The 25,098-nt window shown below is 46.9% G+C and overlaps 1 protein-coding gene across 2 annotated transcripts; it reads left to right on the top strand.

Moving 5' to 3' along the window:
- Positions 1–24: 24 nt before the first annotated feature.
- LOC144132469 (uncharacterized) lies at positions 25–23,325 on the top strand. Of its 2 annotated transcripts, none has more exons than XM_077664902.1 (6): positions 25–221; positions 2,516–2,663; positions 5,174–5,310; positions 9,502–9,634; positions 14,902–15,027; positions 22,916–23,325. In XM_077664902.1, the coding sequence occupies exons 1-6, from the start codon at positions 131–133 to the stop codon at positions 23,238–23,240; spliced, it is 960 nt and encodes a 319-aa protein (XP_077521028.1). In that variant the 5' UTR covers positions 25–130; the 3' UTR covers positions 23,241–23,325. The 2 variants fall into 2 exon arrangements, with proteins under 2 accessions (XP_077521028.1, XP_077521029.1); XM_077664903.1 differs by lacking the exon at positions 22,916–23,325 and adding an exon at positions 17,629–17,752.
- Positions 23,326–25,098: the final 1,773 nt, after the last annotated feature.

The following is a 25,098-nucleotide window of genomic DNA, read 5'->3' as shown; positions in this document are numbered from 1 at the left end:
CGTGGGTGACGTTAATGGCGCATGAAGAGCATCAGGAGAGGGCATACACTTTGTAGCATTTTCTCCAGTCGCTATATAAAAGCTGCTGCTAAACGGTAAAAACTTGAACTTCTCAGTTCAGTGAAGAAAGATGTCTACAAAGGAGTTCGTGGGCTTCATGGCGACGGCTTTTGCCGGTGCACTGCTGCTAAGCTTCTATGTCGTCAGCGCTCTTCCAGAAGGTGAGATATTTCAAAGGACACGCGTGAGGCCTTTATGTATTGTTCATGCTACACTTTACTGCTGTAGCAGCGGAGGACCTTGAGAGGAACAACAGCCTCAGGTAATTATGAGCGAGGTAATTACGTATTGCAGGTAATTACAAGCAATTACTTAAATTAGAATGATGACAACAAACGTTATCTAAGCTGAATAACTGGCATCGAACGAAGGTTCGCAGCAACCTAATTTGTTGCTTTATTCTTCAAATGCGTGCTTGCGCATACGCACGCACTCACGAGCACCACAAGCACGCACATACTCCCCCCCCCCCCCCACACACACACAAACGAGCGCGCACGCGCACACAGAAAGAAGAAACCAATGGGCTTGCCGGTAATAGCATGAAACTATACTATAATGAAGCTTTGCCCACAAGCTAAACGTTAATGAAAACACGATTTGCAGAATCACGTTCTCTTGAAGAGGTCGGGTAGCAGATTTCCGTTGGCCTATATAAGTGCACTGGGTGAGCAGAATGGCATATTTTATGCCCTCATGCGTTCTCGAGAGTAAAAAAAGGGGCCGTATTCCGAGCTACCCAAGAAGTTCCCAAAGAAATCAGAGGCTAGAAAAATGAGAAGAAACAAGTTTTAGACTTAAACGGTTTATCGCGCAGATTTGCGCCAGTAAAATCGAACAGCTCGGTGGCAACGGCAGCAGCAAGTCAGAGTGGCGGTCGCAGCAGGGAGCATGCCCGCCCTTCTGGGCTGCGATGAGTTTAAATTTGGCACCAAACTTTCGACGTAGGGTAGTTAAACCACACGCTCAAAAGAAGCTCGAACATTATGCTAACTGCTCCACGGCGCTGGGTTCGCGCCCAGCAGAGGGAGCGAAGAGATCTTGAAAAAATCTGGGCAAAAACTTTGAGACAGGGACACAATAAAATTGCAGGACACAGCCCTGATTACAGATACGTAGTGCCTCCGGCGGTAACCATTGTGTAGGGAAAAGCTTTGTGTTGCAGCAATATCTGTTATGACCTCTAATGAGCGATTTTCTAGTGCTGTCGTTTCTTGCATGAGCATAAATGTGTTCACAAAGTGGGATATTCAATGCTTTGTTATTGCCGAGTAAGGAAAGGTAATGTCACCACTTGCCGCAGTGGAAACCAAGAAGGCAAACAGTAGTTCATTTTTTTTTTCAAATGCAGAATGCGGCAGAGTGCGTTTCGTAACTGAAGAAACAAACTAAGCAGGACTGGAATGTTTTAAATAAATAATTACCACGATAATGCGACACTTCAAGAAGATAAGGACGCTTCTTTATTTCCTGAAACCCACCGGCGCAGTGTTGTCTGAAGAAAACTTGTGCATGACGCTTGGGACATGACTCTGTTTTGCGCGATGAACTATTAAGACATTACTGAAATGAAGCTCTAGTTATCGCTGTCACCGTTCTCGTCACATTTTTAAGCTGGCAGAACAAGCGACGTAATGTCTTCTGAGTATTTCTTCATTTCCTGTAGTTGAGAATAAAGTGTTCAGTCATGGCAAAATTTACAAGATAATCTCGAATCGTTCAGTCATTAAATTGCGATATATTTAAGAACTAATCAGATCGAATAATGCTATTTTTCTTTTGCCAACTCTTTTGTAAAATAATCGCGAGCGCTCATTCTTCCTTTATCAAATTTTTTATCAATCATACTTCAAGTAAGTTGTGTATACATAATTACGTAAAAATATTCCCTTATTGAAAATGGAATAAACTTTACATGTTACTATATAAGGTATGATTATTCTAACATATTGTGTGATTTAATTTCATTTCATTTATTAATACCTTCGGGGCCTTTTTGCATTACAGAGAGGAGTGATTAAGAGATGATACATTAAACGAAAGCAAGCTCAACAAAAAATAGAAACAAAAGATTTTAGGCTCCTAAATATACAATGTTAGTGCATTTTTAAAAGCATGAAGGTATGCTATGGCGGCAATAAGTCCTGGAAGGCGGTTCCAATCCTGTGGTGTGCGGGGAATAAAACTGTGGGAACAGGCAAGAGTGCGGCAAGAAATAGTACCAACTTTGTCAGAGTGGCCAACGCGCAAATGCTTGAAACGTTAGCCTGCAAGACACAGCAATATCCGCGTTGAAGTTCTATTTGGGTAAAACGCGATAAGACTTATTTAACCAGAAAAAGCAACCTCTTGCTTTCGCCGATCCCGCACACTTCTATGCCAACCAATACCAAGCATACTTGGAAACACACGTTGCGCCATCGGCGCCTGCACCCTTAACAACAGCGTCTCGCAGGTACTCCACGCACCCCGGTCATGACCAAATGCACGCAACAAGAAATTTCCCGCTGCTACGAAGAGTACGACAATATTTTCTACACCTACGCGCCCGCTTATGGCAGCGCGAACACTCTTAGCGACGAAGTCTACAACAAAGCCTGCAGGTAAGCGTTCGTTTTCACTCTGGCCATGAGAAATACCTAAAAAAAATGACCCTTCTTGGCGCACCTCTAAAGTGAGCGGCTCAATTGTTGCAAACGATGGAAAAACATACATTGCACATGTTTGCCGCTACACGTAATCTATTTGGTGTTGGTTTTATAGAATATTAAAAAACAACGGTTTTTATATACAGGATGATTTTGTTCACCATATTTACGAGAGCTGGAGCAGAAATGAGAAGTAGGTTAGACTAAGAACGAAAACCACGCAAAGGACGATACACAGGGAAGAAGTAGACAGGATGAGCGCGGACTTGCAACTGTTTATTGAAACACATCTTCCTTCCATCACCAACCCTACGCATGCGCAACAAGCAAACTCTATTTTATCGAGTTCAAGAACTTCAGCTCCTTCTTGTACAGATAGACCGAAGCCTCGCTTACACACTGTCTACTTCTTTCCTGTGTATCGTCCTTTGCGTGGTTTTCGTTCTTAGTTCATGGATTACCAACTAGCCCCCCATCGTACACTCCTTCAAAAGTAGGTTAGACGTATGGGGTATCTTTTTGAGTCAAAGGTGCAAATTTGAAATTATCTACCATCACCATGAACGCTGTATGATCCGTTGGGCGATTCTCCTTAGAAGCGAAAAATGTCAGCCGTACTACTTTGTGTGCGTCGTCAAAGAATAATCACGGCAGCTGTAGACAAAACAAAACCGCTGTGGATTTATCAGCATTAAACTCTTTCAGGCACCACTGATTATTGGTATTATGAATTCAATAAATATTTTCTCTCTTAGATTGTATATTCACGCCTCAAGGAAACTATTTGTTAGCTTGGAACACAAAACACCAACGACTATTTTTCTCGCGGCATATACAAAATTTCATATGAAGTGTCTGAATGGCTGAAGACAGCAGTATCGAAATAGCAAGATTTCTCAAACTGCTGGTGGATCGTAAAACAAATTTCTCCTTCGAATTTGCACAAGATCGAAGAAGTTCGTAAAAAAATGGTAATATTAGCAGTCGGCATCTTTCTCTACGAAAGCGGTGGACGATGTGCCTAGAATTTTGCTGTGCTGAAAAACGTTGCGTATCGCTATTTACCAATTATTATTTGCCTGTTATTTGACTTTTACGGCGCACTTATATTATTTCGTGATATTTGGCTTCTATCACATTATTTAAAATCGCGGGCTTCCGTTAAGCAAATTATGCTTGTTCCCCAAGTGAACGTAACGCTCTTCCAGTCTGATTATCCTATTCAGGCGGCATGCACACCATTTTTAAAATAGCGAACACACCCCTTTTGTGGAGAGTGCTCACCCACTTTCCGATATGAAGGATTCTAAATCATCGTGAAACTAAGATATCGCTGCCTGGGGTCGGACACTCCCCGATAAAAGTTTGAGTTCTTATGAATGCAACGGTGGCCATAGGGCCTCAATGAGTTAATCAGACACGAGTATGATTTCGTTCCCTTGGGAAAAAGCCATATTCCCAGGGGTGTTAGGACCGCGTTGCAATGTGAGCGAGGCCGAAGACCATGAACATGGCTCCCCGTAAGCGCGGTGGGTTGTCTGCAAGACCACCGAGTCCCACACTCGTTGCCAATTGCCACCGCTCTAAGGGGGATAACTGGTCGTGCTGTGGACCTAAATTGGTGACGCTTAGCAAAACGTACCAAGCATAATAAAACTAGGAACGGACACGGGAGCACAACAAGTGCAAGGACAGCATTCTCGTACTTTTTATGCTCTCGTTTTCATTGTTTGTTACATTATGTTTTATACTAAGAAACTTGACCACGTGGTTACCCTTTGGCAGAGTCCAGAATGCTGCGCCAAGGCCGCATGCGATGAGAATAGAGCCCCAGCATCTCCTTCGATGCAAAATGCAAGACTTGCGGCACGCTTCTCGCAAGAGTGCCAGCGTGGTGGAAGAACCGAAAGTGCGGCTCGTAGTTGTGCCACTCGACAGCAAAAATTAAGCTCCTGATGTGTGGCACACGGCACACCCACGACAATTACGTTGCTGGGCGCCTACTTGTTAGTGTGCCATTCTGTGGCCTTCGGGGTAGGCGGCATACAGCAGCTCTGTGTGTGCTATTGCCCCGGTGCTCAATATAGTAGGGCCTACTAGTGGGCGACACACTAAAAACATCCCGGCCTTTCTTGGCACGAACAGTGAACAAAGGGTTTCAACACGGGAATAGAAGTTTGTGATGCGACATTCTTAATTTTGTAACGTACAGCAGCAACGCCTAGATTGCCCGGTCTTGATCAGCAGGTGATCTCTTGTATCGGTTGTCGCAGGTCTCAGCGGCTGAGGTGATTTGGAAGGTTTCCACATTATTGCCGGATGGTCAGGAAAGGGTGATGAGAGATAACTATGGGGGGGAGAGTCCTGTGCTTCTCACTGCACCTGACATGCAAGGTGATGAAAGTGATTAACTCATTCGACTTAAGTATGGCATGAAGATATATCTGAGTTTTGTGTGATTGCAGTGTCTTCACTGAGGCGTCGTCCTGCTACGAGGTGGGTTTCAACCGCTGTCACTACTCTAGAAAAGCAAACTTCACTCGAAGAGAAGAGGGCTACAAAGCGTTTCGGGCTTTGGCCTGTGATAAAGAGGCGTACAAACGTGAGACTTAAGTTCGAACACTTCATACCCCCTCCGGCCCAAGCACGATCAATGCGCCCGGTCGAAAACCGGGCTATTCAGCGACACTGCTTCGCCATTGGCTCTTGTCCCTTGATTATTCTCATGTTCTGTGTGAAGGGTTCCGAACAGGAATATAAATAGATGTCTGCGAAAGGAGCACTTTTTCATTGATGCTAATGATGAGACCTTTTATGGTGCAAGGGCATTTGAAACCAAAGAACGCCATGCCACAAGATATTTTCGTTTGCTAAAGGCGGGTTCAAAAACCCACTTCTCAAGCAATTCATCATAAACAAGTCGAGCACCAGACCAGAGGAAAGCTTGTATTCATTGTATCACCAGTGGGTACCCGGCAACAATAGGGATCGAACCCCGCACCTCCCGCGTGCCAGGCGGATGCCAAGGCCACTAACTAGACCACCGCTGCGGTTTTCTTACCGAATCGAAAACGGATACTGAAGTTGAAAGTCGAATCCAGTAGGAATTGTAAATCTTTGTGATATTGCGCTGTTTCTTACAGTATTCAGATAAATTGAATATTTAATGCTGACAAGCTGATGTGGCGGCGTTATTAATTATGAACCTAAAGCTCTAGCTGTCAAAGAGCGTATATGTTTCCTCCGCTAGGACACAGACAACGCTGTATTGTACTGGGCGACCGTCAATATTATATGCATAGTAAAACTACATTTTGTTACTCATGTCGACCGCGAACAAACTAGAACATAATCTCTACTAATGAAGGGGGCGCGAATTTTAGCTATGGACTCCGATATCAAGCAGGAAGCCGTAGTTTGTGAAACATGTCGAACACTGCCACATCGTTAAGTCTTTTAGGACATATTTGAGAACATCATGAACACCGCCGCACGAATGCGCCACGGCATGGCGCTGAACCCTCTTTCCCTCGCAGACTGGTCGCGGCAGCATGCTGTTTGATAAACAGCTCTTGAAAAAAAAAAAAAGACTCGAGCGTGCTTTATTTAACTTAGTCGTAATTTCTCGAAAACACGCGATAACTTTAGAAATGATTTGATTTGTTCTAAATAATTTCCAACGTGCACTATTCCTCTCGTTCCGCGAGTCGAATAGACGTATATTCGGTTTGCTGATCGGAATTTTTAAATATTCGCGCCTCCATGAATTTAGCAAACAAAATAGCTTGCAAAGCAAGAGCGTACGAAATTTTTTTGAATAGAATTTTCGTTATTACTTTGCATTAAAATTGTTTTATCCGAAGTTTTTCCAATTAAACAAAGCAGAGCCAAGCTTTCTGACCAATCGTTTTGCAAGCTCTCCCTGTTTCTTTCCTCCCGGGGACCTTATGCGCGACGCAAGCAGGCAACCACCCAAAGTGCAGCTTTGCCATTCGCAGCAAACTTGTGCTAGGCGCCGCGATGTTTCTTGCCAATTCCATCCCGACTTTTCTATCGTGGCTTACTCTAAAATCAGCTATTTGCTCTATGCTGCGGGGCACGATGGCTAAGGCACATGGCAGGCGGATGGAGATTGGACCTTTTTCCACTGGTACTGATATGCGGCTTCCACGAGGGAGGATTGGGAATACAGAGGTCGTAGCGAAAACGAAACAAATGGTGTCTGCAAACCATGTTTCTCGACTGCAGCGAGTGAGAAATCTCGAATGAGTGGTGGCTCGAACCCAACGCAGAAACGTTTAGATTGAAGGTTAGCAGCAAGCTCGAAAATTGGAGCTCAAAAAGTCAGTGGTTTTTGTTTCTCAGAAGCCGTTAATTTAAAGGCAGTATTTTTAAAGTAAAGAGAATGGTGAAGAAAATGGACGTAAACACTGTGCCAGGGGCTATCCGCCACCACAGCACTTCAAAACGGCAGTGGCGCTTGTGCCCGATCAATCGGCTATGCACTTGCGAGTGCCCCAACATGCTCACAAGACCAGCCATTCTGCCTACATTCTACAGTCGAGTGCATTTTTCTGACTTAAAATGGAATGTCACCTTGCATTGTAAAATGATCTCGAAATTTTTGCTGCCGCTCATTTCTAAACAGATTCAGTTTTTGCGAAATTTGAAAACATAGTTGGCACTTCGCAGGTCTCATTAAAATGAGTTTCCACGCCTCTTAAAAAGGCTGCTCAAGTAACACTTGTTCCTGGGCTAGTCGATGCATAGTTCTGCGTACATAGGTTTGCGCAAAATGCGTTGCGTAGTCCTGTCCAGCTTTCTTGTGAATATCTCTTATTTTTCGGAAAAGGCTACTTCACACTATTCGGTATGCAGATGATTATATGACGGTTTTTATTAAATGTGACCCCAAAACGCCTTACAGTTTGGTGGGGAAAAGCTCAGGCGTTCTTCTCTGTAAGATAGACGAATAACCAAAATGCAGGCAAATAACGATATTTTCGTGCTCTATATTTTATTCTCAACCTAAACCAACACTTGACTTTCTAGAGATAAGCTGCTTACTCAAAAAAACCTCCTTTCTCGTCCAGCAATTTCACAGTTTTGGAAAGTTGTTTGCCACTGCACTGAGGATACTGCTAATTCTTTCCCCATTCTAAGCTCGAGCGATTTACCTTAGTCTGTTCGCATCAGACACAAAAAAAAGACGCGCTTTTTAAGCGAATTCACTGCAGCAGGGCGGCTAACATAACAGAAAATCCACGAGGAAGAACCGCTGGTAAACATTGAAGTTTGCGGCTCTACAGTCAGCTGTCAAGAAGTGCACGCGTGGCAGTGCTGGGAGGTACAGCGGCATCTGTCGGTGGCGACGCTAAGGACCACTGTGCGCTATCTTGATACGGGCACCAACGCTTGCAGAAAAATAAAACACGCAGCACAGCAGCGGCTGAGTGGATTTGGAGTTCGGCAGGTGGTCCCAATTTCAAGATGTCGAAATCCCGCTGTGGTGGCCACATTTCGATGGAGGTGAAATGCAAAAGTAGCGGTGTGCGGCGTGATATGCGCAGACATAAAATAAGGCCATTTGGTATAAACTGACACAGAGCCATCAACTACGGCGTCTGTCATAACACGTGTCGCTTCGGAACGTCAAAACCCACGTATCACACATATTTTCTGTTACGCTTGTTTTAACTAATTCGCTCGTCTTGCTTCGGCGGAAACGCTGTCTCTCAGTCGCCCAGGTCGGTGTCAACAAGAAGATTCACGAAACTGCTGGACGTTGGCAGCGAACCATCGAACTCTGATTGAAGCATTCTTCCCTCTAGAACGTTTCTCGCTAAAATTTTCTCAAACAATACTATTCCTTAGGGGCCGGCTTACGTGAACTCTCTTGGACAGACGAACTACAATTGATTTTGTTACATTACGCTGAGTATCCTATGCTGCTTTGTGCACGAAAGTAGTAAAATCGAACCCACTAGCTCAGAACACGAGACTGGAGTGCCGACCTGACAGGGCTGTCTGTGAGCCTTACACCACGGCGCCTTTTGATGCACCCCCTTTTCCAAAATTCTGAATTCAAAAAGTTGTGACGAGGCAGAGCCAAGCAGAACGTTAGGGCTGCAGAGAAGCGGGAAAAATAAATTCTACAAATTGCGCATACATAATTTGCCTTTTCATTAGACCGCTCATAGGATGCTCGTCTTTCATTGGCTTCTCTCTTCCAGGCAGCACTGATTAAAAATCAACCGCTGGATTGTACCGCACATGCGCAGTGCACGTTGTAAACAGGCGCATACGCGGCAGCTTTCTGCACGAACAACCCACTACTGATTCGCATTTGGTGCCTTACAGAAGAGGATCAGACCTCCAAGGTTAATGCGCCTCTTTTCTCAACCACGTTTCTCCATAGTAGGCGAGCAATTTCATTTCATTTTCGACCACATGCAAGATGGTGTCGCATCTCACGAAAAAGTCCTATATACTCATAATAAAGACACGGCTGGTAAGTCTATCGAAAGAACTAAGCGGGCACTTTTGCCGAAGTCTATGAAAGAAAAGATACAAGGAAATTTCGTCATGTAAAGTGTGGTACCATGCCATGCATTGCATTTTGTTGGGATATATTCGCACTGCTACACTTAGTACACTGGTTCTATGTACGGAATTGCGATAACTAGTGATCTACCATTACCACGTTTTATAGATCATAGAGCATAATTAGTGTCCTTCCCATGTCGTTGAAAAATAAATGCTCGAAGGAATTTTGCTATCACTTCGCTCGCAGATGTGTTTGCAGCCAGAGATTGTGTGGAACCGCGGAAAATGCGGAATTGCATTGCGGATGAACATGGTGAAGATGAAATGGAGAATGACTACGATAAACTCTGGGCCAAAGACAAGGAGCAACTGTTCTGCAGGTAAGCACCGCAATTGGCTTCATAATAACTGGTTCTTGGAGCGTGAAGGTTTTTATCATTTCTAGCTCTGGTGTATGCAGAGTAGTCATCACAGCGGCCTGCTGTGGGGCGCACAATCAGGAGATCATCATATGTAAACCAACGTCGACCTATGGGATTCGGTGAAATTTTTGTGGCAACGTTTATGAGTCTGCAATATATGAGGTGGTACTCACCTTTTGGTAGTTTGATCGCGAGGATGACAATAAAAGCACAGCTCTATTTGTTCATTTATTTACTTATTTATTTAATGATATCTTCGTCCTTACTTCCATGTCTTTTCCAGGCTGGAAACAAAAAATTGAAAACTAAATGCACAGAATCAGTTTCACGACCAATGACGCATAAGTTACACCCTAAGTAAAAAAACCAACGCAATTGTTCAAATGTAACAAAACACATAAAAGGCAATGATAAGAGCGCAAAATAGTATTTCTCGCTACACAAAAACATATGTGAGTCAAATAAGGACAATGAACGTTAGTTTAAAAGGACAATTCCATTCTCCAATGCTTCTAGGGGGAAAGGAAAACGTGAAGGAATTTTTTCGAGAGGTTAATTGCGGTATTGTCAGCGAGTGTTGTTGTATAGCATAACGAGTGGAAAAAGTGAGAATTCGCAATGTATCAATGCTATAGCGTCCATTTATAAGCTGAGAGAAAATTTTTAGCCGCCATGCTCGCCTCCTTTACGGCACCGATGGCAACCCGCTTCCCTTGAGGAGCCCTGCAATAGATGTGCACTTGTATGAGATGTAAATAAATCATAAAGCCCTATTCTTTCATTTCTCCGATTAATAACAAAGAGATTCCATACGCCTATGCATATGCTAACATTGGTCCAAGGATGACATTGTAGGCAACAAAGTGCAGGTCGGGTGTAGCAAATTATAGAGATCGTATCAAGAATAATCGTTCTCGGAGGAAGTTAGCTTTTACAGAGTCAAAAAGTTTGTTTCACGAGGCCAAGCATTTATATTCGGTTACCTCCAAAAGAAAGATGTGCGCATTTTAGTCCTAAAATAAATTATTCTTTTTTGTAATATTCTCATAAAGATTATTTTATCAAAGCTAATTTCTGCTTGCAAATCATTACACTATGTTAGAGCCTGTTTAATATCACGATTCTGCCTAAGCTGACGGCAACGGAAGAAATATTTTCCTACTACACTGAATTATCAACAACACCAACCGAAATATCTCTAACAATCTCATTAATACAAGGTAAAAACAAAAGCTAACCAAGAATCGATCTCTGGGACGATAGAATCAACAGGCATTTTATTTGACAAGGACGAATTTAACACAACACAATATAATACAGACGGCGCTTTTTCTGAAGTACTTAAGGAAGGAGGTCTCCATGAAATTACCAGTAAGCCACGAGACTGTAAAAGACGGGGCAAAGCTTCTGAAGCTATTCAAAGCGATGCAGCTAAAAAAAATTATCAGCGGCTGCAGCTTAGCGAGGAGTGCGGAAACGTAGTGGTCGCCGTGGCTTAAAAGGGAGGGTGCATGAATTAAGAAACAATTCACAGAACTTATCAGGACCTATTGCCACAAATGTTTGCCATGCGCAACCTAAACGGACTAACTGCTCAGAAAGAGACCAACGAGGGGCCGAACCGCAGCATAGCAGCACGCAGAAATCGCACGCCAAGGCCTCGAATGCAACAGTACTCGATTTTCAAAAACGCAGATTGCCGTTTGAAACCAGTGAGAGCACCGCCACTCCACCGCTGTCCGTGCCGAAGCGGAGAGACTGTTTTGCGCGAAAATCTTCCTGTTACCGAAGCGACCGGCAGCTGAGAAAGTGCATAAAACAGTACTACGAACTTCAAAACGTGTCGAATGTGAGTCGTAAGGGTGGCGTTAAGCAATGCGTACTTTCATTTCGTTGCTGTTTTTTAATGAGCTTAAGTGGCCGTAAGTTTGGTTTGGTTTATGGGGTTTAAGGTCCCAAAGCGACTCAGGCTATAAGGGACGCCGTAGTGAAGGTCTCCGGTAATTTCGACCACCTGGCGTTCTTTAACGCGCACTGACATCACACCGTACACGGGCCTCTAGAATTTCGCCCCCTTCGAAATTCGACCGCAGCCGCCGGGATCGAACCCGCGTTTTTCGGGTCAGCAGCCGAGCGCCATAACTGTGCATTGAGCCACCGCGGCGGCTATGTGATCGTAAGTATCGGCTACACTTAGCGAAACGACGAGTGGCAAATAGTCAATTCACCGTCACCTCTGCCCGCCAGTAACAAAAAAAACGAATTGAAACACGGCGTTCTGTATTAGTTTTCAAGAGGCCAGGCTATAATGTGAATAATAATAATAATAATAATAATAATAATAATAATAATAATAATAATAATAATAATAATAATAATAATAATTGGATTTGGGGCAAAGGAAATGGCGCAGTATCTGTCTCATATATCGCCGGACACCTGAACCACGCCGTAAGTGAAGGGATAAAGGAGGGAGTGAAAGAAGAAAGGAAGAAAGAGGTGCCGTAGTGGAGGGCTCCGCAATAATTTCGACCACCTAGGATCTTTAACGTGCACTGACATCGCGCAGCACACGGGCAACTCAGCGTTTTGCCTCCATAAAAAAGCAGCCGCTGCGGCCGGGTTCGAAACCGACTGGGCATAAAGTACACATGGTTCAGCACTTTAGAAGGCACAGCTCTAAATGCGATTTAGACCGTATGTTTTGTGGCTTACCACAGGTTGTCGCAAAAGCGCATAAAGCAAAATAAGCACCCTTTGCTTTAACCCACAATGCGTTTAATAAAACCGCGTGGGGTAAACCGAAGCGATGTGTGTGCTTCGCCTATAAGGCTTCAATTTCCTGCTCCAAACAGTCTTCATTTCCACCCTGGTCATATCCGCTCTCGGTTCCCAACCCAAATGTTGTTGGTTTGAATGCTGGTATTTTCATGTTCTTTATGTTTTCATTGTTATTATGTGCGATAAGTGCTATCGAAAACTATCTCGAACTAAATTGCCCTGGAACTCACGCTTAGTCCAAATTTTTTTCTTTAATTGACTGCTCCCAGAAACTAACTGTTGCACCTCTTTTCTAGAGGTCCAGAAATTAGACCCTCTGCAGGTAGTCCCGAAAAGGAGCAGCGATCGTGGCAGATCAGTTAGTCGACTAGCTTCTCGCCCCTTATAGTGACTTTTTTCTTCGAGTGTAAGAAGAAAACCTCGTTTTTTAGTCACTACTGAAAAATTTGGCACAAAAACATAGAAAAAAAGTCCTCCAATTAGCGGCACAGGGCGCGACTCCGCGCGTTTTAAGGAAATCTATCAACTTGGCTCTCGCTCCCTTCTAGTCCATTTTTTTCTTAGACTGTAGCTTGTGAGCAAATCCTGTTAGAGTCTTTACATTGAACTTGAGGTTCAGAATGCATGCATCCATCAGGTTCAAGAGTGGCATTGTCACATACAGGGTGTGGAGCGCTGCTTTAATGCGGGTCAAAAGCACGCAATGACACAACATCAACACTATAGCGACGTCTGAAGCAAACCAGCGGCGGAACACTGAGCTCCCGTTAGAGCAACGCCGTGCTTTCAACTAAGTCCCTTACGTCCGCAGCTTAATGCTAATGCGCATGTTTTATCACAGTGGCTTACGGTAAAGAACTATAACCAAGCCTCACCTCGACATGTTGTAAAGTGACGGGGCTTTGTGTACAGCAGCGGTTCGTGCCAGGTGCAGTGTTTGTCTTGATGCGTGTCTTTTCTGGACCGCCGCTATAGGGCCGGGAAATGATAGACTGATTGAAAACCTTTAGAGCGGCAGCTCTACTCTTCGCGCTACAACTCTCAAGGTCAAATTCTGTGCGCATTTGACCTTCAGAAAGCACAGCGGAGGTGTGGAAAGTGACGTCATACCACGTGACTCACTGTGGAGAGGCGTCGCAGCGGCCATCGCTCGGAGCCTCGCCGTTGCTGTACCACGTGACTAGCGAGGGTATAACAGCTGCTTCGCTGGCGCTCGGTCGCTCAGTCTCGCAACGGATGAGGCGCGCGCCGGACCGACTCCGGCGCCAAACCATGCGTAAACATGCTTAACAAAGCTTTCGCTCGTATCAGTAGGTTTAACAAGCACTAAACCTCTGCTAGTTTTTTTTTTCAGAGTACCACAATCTCCCTCTCCACGTCTTTATGTCTGGAAGGTGTGTGGCTGCCGCTCTGTTACGTTAGCAACACAGGAGGGACATTTGTGTGTTCGGGCGGGTCCATTGCTACACCGTCATTTTTATAACTGACAGCGGAAACCCCCGCGCACAGCGATATTAGGTATACGATAAACAGCTCAAAGAACGGAGGAAATAATTACCACTTCTCTTTAAGCAACACATTAAAGACGTATGCATATCTTAGAGAACTACCCGTGGGCTATGGATAGGCGTCGACACTAGTGAACTCCCTGGGAGTTGGGGCTCCCGGTTGTGGAATAATTTGGCTGCGGCGGCCATATACATTTCATGCGCAATAGCGAACGGAAAAGAAGTGTGGCGCTTTGAAATCTTTTCCAATGACTCAAAGAAAGGGCATGAGTCCCCGCAGGACGCTGCAGTAAGGTTGCAACGGCTGGACGGCTCCGCCATAACTGCCATGTTCCCGAAAACGTAACAGCGCTGCTCTCACGTCAAACTCACGAGTATATAGCTTGCTTCTCCGTTACGTAACAACGCCGCTGCCGTCACAAACATGCACGCGTCATTGGAGAAGGGCATGCGATCATGAACATTGCACTCTCTAGCCCACGCTCGCTCCGATACGACGATGAAGACAAGTGCGCCAGCGCACGTGGATCACAGCCTTGCTAGCAGGTGTATGGCGGTCGTGAAGTCACCGGTGCCACTTTTGGCCGCCAAAGTTTTCAGTCAAATCAAAACAGCTACTGTTACGCTCAGTGTGTTAAGCATCTTAGTGTGTCGAATGCTGACCGCCTCTTGTTGCACAACATGACAGTTTTGGCGTTTGGTACCAGGGGAAATTTCGAAAACCTGAAATTAATAAGCTGATTTTGGGAGATCTCTAATGGTATTTTGGCCTTCGGTTGCTTTTTATGGGGCATAAAACTGAACGCAAGGAATATTTCGCCGAGATATGACGCAGATGAAACCTGGTCTTCTAAATACCGGGTGTTACACCACAAGCTACTGTACATGTTTTATCTGCTTCCTCGGGTAAAACAGCCACACTTGTTATCGTTCCAGATATGGTCCGACCCAGAAGATGTGCTACGACAAGGCATGGAATTCTTATACAATGTCTCCAGAGGCGAGACAAACAGCAGCTACCAGAATTATGGACGCTGGAGAGTTGATACGCGACTGCGAAGGGTATGCACACTGACCTTCGGTTTTTGCAAGGGCTGGACGGAACAGTAACCCGCAGTCTTCGGGCAAAAAATCGATATATTTCTGCCCTTATTACCGACTTATTTGAACAAGAGACTAAGTTATTTGTTTAGGCAGGAAGAAAAAAAGGAAAAATTCGTTGGAGGCACTTAGATATCTCTTAATTGCGGGAAGGCGGAAGCCTTTAGCGACTCATTGCACTGATTTGAATTTGCCGCGCTTTAATTCATTTCACGACAGAAGAGAAGATCACCTGGCGCGAGCGTGGCAGAGAGAGATCACGTGACATCACAAGGTCACGTGACCTAAATTGCAACAGATGGACGCGAGTATGAGCCATTAAAGGCTGTCGCCTTAAAACGCATGGGGAAGGCGACCCACATTTATTGAAGGAGGCTCGGTAGCCGCGGCTGGTCAGCCGGCGGAGCGGGCTGTCGACGCTGCTGGCCAGGCCGGTTGCCGAATGTGCTCTTTTCTGCGCGAGCGAGGTCGCGCTCCAAGCGTCATCTTCATCAATGCCGCTGGCGATGCCAGCGCCGCACCAGATGTTCCCCCGCTAACCCGGTGCGCGATAAGAAAAAAATAATAATAATAATAATAATTGTTTTTTGGGGAAAGGAAATGGTGCAGTATCTGTCTCATATATCGTTGGACACCTCAACAGCGCCGTAAGGGAAGGGATAAAGGAGGGAGTGAAAGAAGAAAGGAAGAGATAGGTGCCATAGTGGAGGGCTACTAAATAATTTCGACCACCTGGGGATCTTTAACGTGCCCTGACATCGCACAGCGCACGGGCGCCTTAGCGCTTTGCCTCCATAAATGCGCAGCCGCCGCGGTCGGGTTCGAACCCGGGAACTCCGGATCAGTAGCCGAGCGCGCTAACCACTGAGCCACCGCAGCGCGGCAAGAAGAAATAGAACGGTATCTACAAGTTTCTTCATTCCTCTGAAGTTCGAATTAGAGTTCGTGAAGGTCGTCGGACGGGAGAAAGGAGCTCGGGTGGTCAAGCCTGGCTGCTTCACAAAGGTTGAGGGGAGCCAAAACATGAGGATGATGACGGAAGGAACAGGCGGGAAAAGTCATCGAAGAATTAGAGGCAAGCTAGGCGTGCTTGAGTCGTAAGGCCCACTGGTGGGGCCGGTATTTAGGTTGAAGTCGACCGGGAAATGCCAACTGAGAAAATGTGGCCGCATGGGGATTTACGGGAGATATGCGATGTGCGCTGGCCCAGTCGGTGGGAACGAAGGTATAGCGTGGGGAAACCACAGCCGTAGAAGGGAAGGCGATGCCTCGGCCGCTGGCGATGGCCAAACGACGGCGGAAGGCACTGAGCTTGAGGTCTGCTGCGTGGAGCTCGGGCTGCTTTGTTAGGGAGTAGTCAAAGCGGGCCACAGGCTTTACCGGCTGTCTGCAGAAGCGAGACCACGGTGCCGTTGGGACCGCTTGCTGGGAACAGAAGGCACAAGTCCGGGACGCAGGGGTCGGAATGGGAAGGAAACAGCAGAGCTGAGTCCATTGGCGATGTTGGATAGGGCACGCTGTAATGCGTCGCATGCATGGCACCTCCTGCGATAGCTGTCTCGCCTGTCGCGGAGGCTCTGTCACTTGTGAAGGCGCGAGTTGGGCAGGGATCTATGGCAGGCGGTTCGGGTGACGCATGATGCGCGACATGGCTCTGGTGTGGCTTGTATGCGCGCCGCGCGACAACAAAGACAGACGGGCTCACTGTGGATGCTTTAGGTAGCCGGCGAACATGCGACTAGAAGCGAGTTGGGGCCCGGACCGAGAGAGAGCTCTTCTGGTGGTGAGTCTTGGCCCATCACCCTTGCTTTTGCCTGGGCAGGCGCCACAGTTTCCAGGCAGTGCTGGGCAGAAGGCGCAGTGGGGCGGGAGCTCGCAGGTGGATGGGCGTACGCAGCCGAAGCACCTCGGCTAGAGAACTCGGCTAGTGGTCGTGAGTTGAGTGGCGGTGCAGCTTCTGAGCCCGGAACAGGAGCGCAGGAAGGCGGCGGGAGCTCCAAACCAAAGTACGCTATCAGGGCCTTGTTGAAGTCGTCGTAAATGTTTGGGCCAGAAGGCGGCAACCGAAGTTTTGCCTGGAGTCTGGCTGGGAGTTCACGGCTGGCGTGCTGATAACGCAGAAGCTGAGTGGACAAGTAATTGACCTGAAAGTGCGAGTCCAGCAGCGCCAGCCACACAACGGGGTTCCCGGCTTAAAACGCAAGCTAGCCGGGCTGCCGAGGAAGAAATTAGTGCTGACACGGCTAGAGGAGCTCAGCGGATACAATAGGAGGCGCTTTCATGGCGGCGAGAAGAAACTGCCGAAAGCCTGGCGCGAACAGCGGACGTGCGGCGGCAACGCCAAGCGGAGGTATAGGACGGGCTGGAGCGTAGTCCGGTAGGTGCGGCGTTGCGTGCGTCGAAGCTCTCGTGCACAGCCGCCGGATGTGAAAGGCGATCCACATTTATTGAAAGAGGTCTGGAGCCGCGGCTGGTTAGCCGACGGAGCGGACTGTCGACGCTGCTGGCCAGGCCAGTTGCCGAGATTTCTCTGTTCTGTCTTCTTCTTCTTCTTCACCTCAGGTATATGGCCTGTCGCTCTTCAAGCTTCATCTTCGTCATCAGCGCCGCTCACGATACCAGCGCCCGTACATGCACGCCTGACTAATCTGTTGAAGTAAGGTTGCCAAAGAAAAAGTCACTCTCATAAATGTCCTTCACACGACTATGAGACGTACTTGGCTATTGGACACGAGTTCCATTTGGTGACAAGAGCACACAAGCCAGTTTTGCGATGAAATGATGATGTTCAATAAAGACGCACTTCGTGAGTGTTGGGGCTCTACTCTGCTACCTTACAGAGACGCTGTTTCTGAATGCAACGTTCCAGGTCCTCGCCAAGCGGCACCTTCTATAGTTTACCGCTATGTCCTCATAGGCTATCACCACTGGCTTTGGGCCGCTACTTAAGTTGGTTTTTCACTGCATAAAAAGATGGTGGCAATGTCAGTAATCGAACACAAGCCGATTTCACGCCATACTGCACTCATACTGCACTCATACTGCACTCAAACGTCACAAAAACTGGAGGGAGCACTCAAGCCCCGCCTTGAGATTATGACGCGATAGCGTAACCGGTTATGGATTCCTTACCTTGACCAAACTGGCTACTAATTTTTATTTATTAATCATTCAGGGACGTTTCGCTCAAGGCCAACGCATTCGACGCCGCGTGAATCTGATGCTGCTGATGCTGCATACGGTGAAACGGACGCGCGGAGAGGAAAACCACAGAGACGGGCTGCCAGGCGCCTTGCCGAAACCCGCGGGACTCAAGTTGCAGCAGTAGTTCGCCGGCACATCGTTCTCGACAAACCCGATGCCACGAACGCCAGCATAGTTTCAGTGCCGAACGAACGGACCGCAAGCCGCAAGCTTGGTGGTGAACGCGTATTGGATGTGCGCTGCGTTGTTCGCCGCTCGCCGCGTGATTCCTGCGTCCCCGCACGGCCCCATGCGCCTGAACTTGACGAGTTAGAGGCGCTGCCGACGCGCGCTATCTGTTGGGGTAATGGCGTACATTGTGAGGAGGAGGGAGTTGTTTTATTGGGCGCCGCCTGATGGCGCTACTTGCGCGCCAAGCGAAGGGGAAAATTAGCGGTAACGTACTTTGCTACTCGCTTAACTGCGACTTCTGTAATTTTCATCCAGATAATTACTAATACTCACCACAGAATATGTCTCTAAAGCACCCTTCTAAAACAACACCGTATTCACTACAAGCCCCTGTTCATTCCAAACCATCGAGCTGGCGTGGCGGAGTTGTTAGCGCGCTCGTCTCGCACTCTGGAGGAGGCCCTGGTTCGATTCCCCAGCTCGATCGAACCGCAGCTGGTTCGGTTTCCTACTGGTGTCTACTTATTGATCCTTCTAGGATTTTTCGCTCACGGCCGACGATGACACCGGCTTTTCTGCGACACGTGGCCTTTAACGCTGTCGCGTTCAAATCAAATATTTTTTGTTTAGGATTTAACGGGGTGCTTATTGGCCATTGCAAACTCATCTACGGGTATGTGGGTGCTTGAGGCATTTTGTGAATTCCTTTATTTGCTTGCCACCCAAAACGCTCCTTTCGTGGAGTGCTCTCTAGTTTCATACATCTTTCCTTTAGCGAAACGTGTCGGGAGCGCTTCGCGAGGAATAAATATTTGCACGCGCACAAGAAAGCTAAAGAGGATGGCAAAGCATATTTCCACTTTTCCTTTTTCTGCAGGCATGGCTCCCAGTGAATATATTTTGCTTTAAATTATCGGAATAAAAATACCAGGTCCCACCAGGGGTGTAAACACTAACATTGCTGCGTGAATTACTTTTATGTCAACCGACGAAACTATGATAAACGCATGACAAATTGTAAGTGACAGGTAACAGCGCAGAGATCCTATATTTACTACAGAAAACGGGCGATAATGCACTCTCAGAACACGGAACTCTGCAGTAAAGAAGCTGATAGTTGTGTCTTGAAATAAACATTAAGAAAAGTAGGCCGAATGCCGAAAAATATATGAACCTGGAACACTTACCCCGGATTATACCAAGTTTACGTACTCGCGTTTATTGCAAGTGCTATGTCCAGCTGCTCTCTTCATTTACCGCATCAGAAAAAATGGTGTTCAGTTATCTGTATGCTTGCTCAATGTCACATTAATTTATCAGTGCGTAAAAGTATACTGATAGTCATAGCAAATTAATATGCTGAATAATATTTTCACAGTTTCAAATTCTTAATTTTAAAATGCTTCCGCACCTGCCGCATTCTACGTGCAGGACATTTGACTCGTCAGGGAAACTAAAGCTATCGAGAAGAGTGAAAAAAGAAAGTGCTTGATGAATTCTACCAAACGGGCCTCTTTAGTATATTGTTCTCCGAGAAAAGCCGCAGCGCCTCGCTCGCCACACTCCGTTACATACAATGACTCTGATGTCAGACTTGGCCGTGTGTGATCGGCTATATAATGGTCCGTGCCTAATAAACAGTTCATCGGATGATTAAAACTATGACTGTATAAGCATTAAAATTTAGGATTGACAATCGAGCAGGAAGAGTTATCTTCAATTATCAATACGGAAATTAATAAAATTTTAAACGCGCCATTTAGACGAACTGGTTAAAAGCGATCCATTCAGCCGAAACGTTGAAAGCATAGTAGAAATCCTGGAAATAGGCTTAAACGTAATTCGCGTCGACAAGGTACGGCGGCTGTTTCATTCGAAAAATGATTTGATGCCGTGGAAAAACTGCTTCCTTGGTGTAGCGCCTAAATCACAGATATGTTAAGAATCGATGAAGGAGATCTGCCAGCAAAAAGTAAATTAAAGTTTAGAATGGACGCAATGTCGTTACTGAGTGAAACCGGTATCACAGAAAAGAGCCCAATATTGGTGAAGTTCAGCAAGGCTAAGTTCTGGGCCAGTTGGTCAGACCTATTAGAGGGGCTTAAGAGTCACTACATGAACAGGACGTGGGAAAAGGCATCTCACAGTGGGAATAGGCATCTCACAGTGGTAACAGAGGAAAGAGCCCAATTTCGGATAGATCAGGTTCGGCACCGCGAAGATCTTTGCCAATTCATCCGACATGTTAAAGGGACACTGAGGAGAACCCTATCAAAATTTTTTTGTTAGCAATATCTGATAGTTCGGCATTTCATGGCTTTGTTGACGCTTGTCCGGGAGCGAAAGATGCATTTATTTCAAAGAAATTTGGATTCGAAGTTGAAAAATTTTTTCCCGCCGCTTCGATTCAAACTCGAGAACTCTTATGACGACACGGAGAACTCTTATGACGACACAGAACGGAGTGACGTGAAACGTGACGTAAAGGGAGACTCCGTGATTTCTGGCGGGTAGCGGTGCGGTGCGCAACCTTCCTTTGCAAGCCTGAGAGATTCGTGACCACCATGAAGTAAGGAAAATTCCTTCATGGTGGCGCCTCTTGTCCTAGGAAGTCATCACGCTTGTACTTGCGAGATTGGCCTGTGGCGGCGATACCTGTATTTTGGTTCTTGCTATTTTCTACATTACAAGAGCTTTGTTTTCAGAAAGAGTGGCGTTTTTGTGATCAGGAGCTGGTATTCTATGGATACAAGCCAACTTCAATTTCTCCTCAATGTCCCTTTAAAGGCGGTAAAAAGAACCGCGACAGGACAAGACGTGGAAAGAGAACTCGACAGGATAAGTGGTAACACAGAAAAGAGCCGAATTTTGGATAGATCAGGTTCAGCACAGCGATGATCTTGGCCAATTTATCCGACATGTTAAAGGCGGTAAAAAGAACCGCGACACGACAAGACGAGGGAAGAAAAGTGGACAGGATAAGTGGCAACAGAGAAAAGAGCCGAATGTTGGAGAGATAAGGTTCATCACGGTAGAGTTCTGGGCCAGTTGGACTGACATTGTTGGAGGTGGAGAGAGAGTGGGTTGGAGTCAAAGGTTCAATTACAAAAACAAAGCTTTATATAACAAAGATACGGTACACAGGATTTTCACAGCATCAATAAGAACACATGCAACATGTGTACAGTGTTTTCCAGAACAATGTAACACATGCAGCACAATATGCAACTGAAGCTGCAATACAAAGCAGATCTCGCAACTACAGTGCACAAATACACAGTACGAGGGCAAACAATAGACAACACCATTTGTTCACCGGGCGCTGCGACAGTCGACCGGAGCCTCACGATTAAGCCGTCCCGGAGACTGGGGCACGACGCCTCGCATATTGTGGCAGGGCGAGTGCTGTTGCCCTGGGAGTCATGCTGGAGCGATTCTTCAAAGCTAGTACTACGACACAGGCTGAATGACGGCACTAAATGCTCTTTATATATAAGCGTTCCACGTATGCAACTTTGCGCCAAGGCATGCGCGCACACACGCTTAGCATGAAAAGTACAAACACCTCTCCGCGCTTCGGACTAGCGTCGCCATAAGACAGGCGTGGACACAAGTTCTAGAAGACTCGAGTTGTTTCTTTCCGACCCCAAGCTGTCGCTTCCGGGCGAAGTGCAGAGGAGCCCACACAGCACGCTCAAGGTTACGCGCTCGGCATGGTTTATCGGGGGGTTGTTTCTCCAAGGTTATCCATCCTTCAGCGGCGCGCAGGCTAGATTTCTTTCGTGCCTCACCAGCTATCCAAATATGCGACGACTTTTGTGGCACTGCCCCTCCCCTTAAATATATGCTGCAACAATATTCCCAATACACAAATATCGCACGCACGCGTATGCGTTCACAAAGTTGGTCATTGCCGAATGCCAGTATACATCAATGTAACGAGGTTCACATACAGGGCACATGGCAAACGTGAATATACATTTCAGGCACCACTAGGCGGCGAGCTGCGTTCAAACGGTTTTTAATTTTATGCTTTGTAAGCGGGCCCGGACAGCTCCTTGCGGGCTATAATGTGATCCGTTAATTTATTGTGAATGGGTCCTCGTAGTCAGAGTGTATTAGTTTTGAAAGTTTAGCGGCATTTTCCGCAAGACTAACGAAAGCAATTCCTTCAAAATATATTTTGTTTTAGCGTAAACAATTGAAGACACTGTCTTCTAGGCGTAGTGTTTCAATTGTGATTGTCTTCAAGCATATTATGCGCCAGTCTTCAGGTAAGCAGAGAGGAAAGAGTTGCTTTCAGTCACGTGAGTGCCGCAGTGAGTTATCCGCTCTGATGTTCTGAACTTACAATCGCACCTTACCTACTTCGTCCTCTTCAGAGAAGTTTATGATTTTGCAATACTGGAATCATCCACATGAATCCAATATCAACGACATCACAGAGGTTTCACTGCACACGTCTTTTTTGCAGGATGTATCAGCGAGCACCCAAGGTTCACCGCAGCAATATCACCGCCAACGATCCTGCAGCCCTTGAAAAACTTGGTGCCGAGGTAGCCGAGTTGCAAAACCTTCAGCGGAAGGCACTTCAAACACTTTACACTCTCTTAGAGAAGGTGGAGAGTATGGACATGGCGGGCAAACGCGAGCGGATAGAAGACGCCAAAATTTTCAGTCAACAAACGAAGTCCATCGAAGCTCTTGAAGGAGCTGTACAGGGACTGCAGAATGCCTTCGCTCAGCGGTGCCGGTCTAATTCTGAGTCTCCAGACGAGAAGTTGCGTGGATTCTTTTGAAGCGTCCGTGTGACTTGAATTGCAGAGGCACACAGGCCGTGGCTTTGCAACGAGTTGGTTGAGAATTGTATATTTTACCAATAAACTGTGGTGTCTGAAATCATATTGCCTTCCTCCTTGCATTTCTAACAACCAGCTTTGTGTAGTACTTAGCACAAATATAGCGTGATATTAGAAGAGAACAATTTTTTTTGAATGACTCTTAGGTGGTCGGATTCCCTATTCTCGGTGCTCGTTGACGCTGCTGCAGATCGCACTAGACGTAAGTGTAAGGCTTGCATGGGATGGAGCACAGAGGATGGCTCAGCGCCTGGGTTTACCAGGCTTATCTGCGCGCTCATGTGCCACGCATGCGTTCACTCCGCAAAATCAAATGGAGTCCGACCAGCTCAAGGCTGGCCAATCGCAGTAAGCGTTCTGTTTTCCCTCTAAGTTTGTTAACGCGAAAGCATTCCATGGCTATGTTGACGCCAGAAGTGTCCGCAAAATCTGTCGCCGGAAGTTGGTCCCCTGTGACATCACAAGGTACCGACGTCATAGGTCATATGACGTCATTAGTCAAGGAAGTCATGAGACATTAGCATAAAAATAAGAAAGAAGATTGAGGCCGAGGTGGTAGGAAGGATATTCTTCCAATAACGCTCAAATGGCTAAAAGCAGTGGTTGCTCTCCAGCACCAGCGCGCCAGCCGTAGCAGTCAGTGCTGTGACCCCCAACCCGCGGTGCGGTAAGTCGCCATCACGGCGGGTCTCAATCAGGCCAGAGGAGACAAACACGAGTATTCTACTCGCATGAGCACTTATTGCTCCCGAACAATACAAGTAGCAGCAACAAAACAACGCCGTAACGAGGGAGTGTTCCGCTCGCGTACGGGGGTGAAAAGCACAAGGGGGGGGGGGGGGGGGGGTGTGGAACGCACACAAAATGGTGGGGCAGGAAGGTTGCGCTGTATTGAACTATAATATTCTAGTACACTGTAGTTCCGCTCACCTCGCGTGGCTTCTCGCTCACGGCCGACGGCGGTCAAGTCAAGACACACGCGGTGGCCGGGCGATACGGTGACAGCAGCGGCCTCCGTGGCAGATCAGTGATTCGTGCCAGAAGACGAGCGAGCCGCGGGATTGATTGATTGATTATAACATTTATTGCGTCGAGAGCAGGTTGCAGGAGACACATACTAGATGGCCGCTAGCCCATGGCTGGCGGCGACCTCATTGGCCCGCTCAACTGCCCGTACTTGAATGTTAGGGTCCGAGCTAACCAGCACGGCCTCCCACCGCTCGGGAGAAGGGAGCTGTATCAACTCCGCCAGAGGCGGACCATTTGCGGAGTTCCAGAGATTGTGGTCGTATGTGGCCCTTTCACCACAGTTATGGCACCTTGGGTCGTATTGGACAGTGTACATGAGGGCAAGCACTGCCAGATTCAGAAGAAAGCGTGTTTGCAGTCGGCGCCAGGTAACTTCCAGGTAACGATTTGGGGGGAGGGGGGATATGCGCGTCTCTCCAGCCTAAAGTGATGGGTGATGTCATGAAATGAGATTAACCCGTCTCTCGTGAAATTCGGGTTGGAGGGCGCGCTCACTGCCCGCTCGACGAAACCTCGGGCTTGCGTGTGAGCCGCCTCGTTCCCTGGATTAGACGAGTGGGCGGGACCCAGATCACTTCAACTTCTCTAATCAGAAGGGGGGCGTTTCGAAGGATGCGGAATAAAGTAGATGTGATACGGCCCCTCGCAAAATTGCGAATGGCTGTTTTGGAGTGACTGAATATAATATCAGCCCACGTGTTCACTATAGCTAAGGCTATTGCCGCTTCCTCCGCCGTCTAGGAGGAGGTGGTTTCTATCGACGCGGCCG

The sequence above is a fragment of the Amblyomma americanum genome, chromosome 5, assembly GCF_052857255.1.
Source record: "Amblyomma americanum isolate KBUSLIRL-KWMA chromosome 5, ASM5285725v1, whole genome shotgun sequence".
NCBI classification, from domain to species: Eukaryota; Metazoa; Arthropoda; class Arachnida; order Ixodida; family Ixodidae; genus Amblyomma; species Amblyomma americanum.
This window is presented reverse-complemented; position numbering and strand designations above follow the sequence as displayed.

Excerpts from the sequence above, each read along its gene's own strand:
- LOC144132469 (XM_077664902.1), top strand. The coding sequence starts at position 131 with ATGTCTACAAAGGAGTTCGTGGGCTTCATGGCGACGGCTTTTGCCGGT. Across the intron at positions 222-2,515 it reads CGTCAGCGCTCTTCCAGAAG|GTACTCCACGCACCCCGGTC; the intron begins GTGAGATATTTC and ends AGCGTCTCGCAG. Across the intron at positions 5,311-9,501 it reads TGATAAAGAGGCGTACAAAC|ATGTGTTTGCAGCCAGAGAT; the intron begins GTGAGACTTAAG and ends CTTCGCTCGCAG.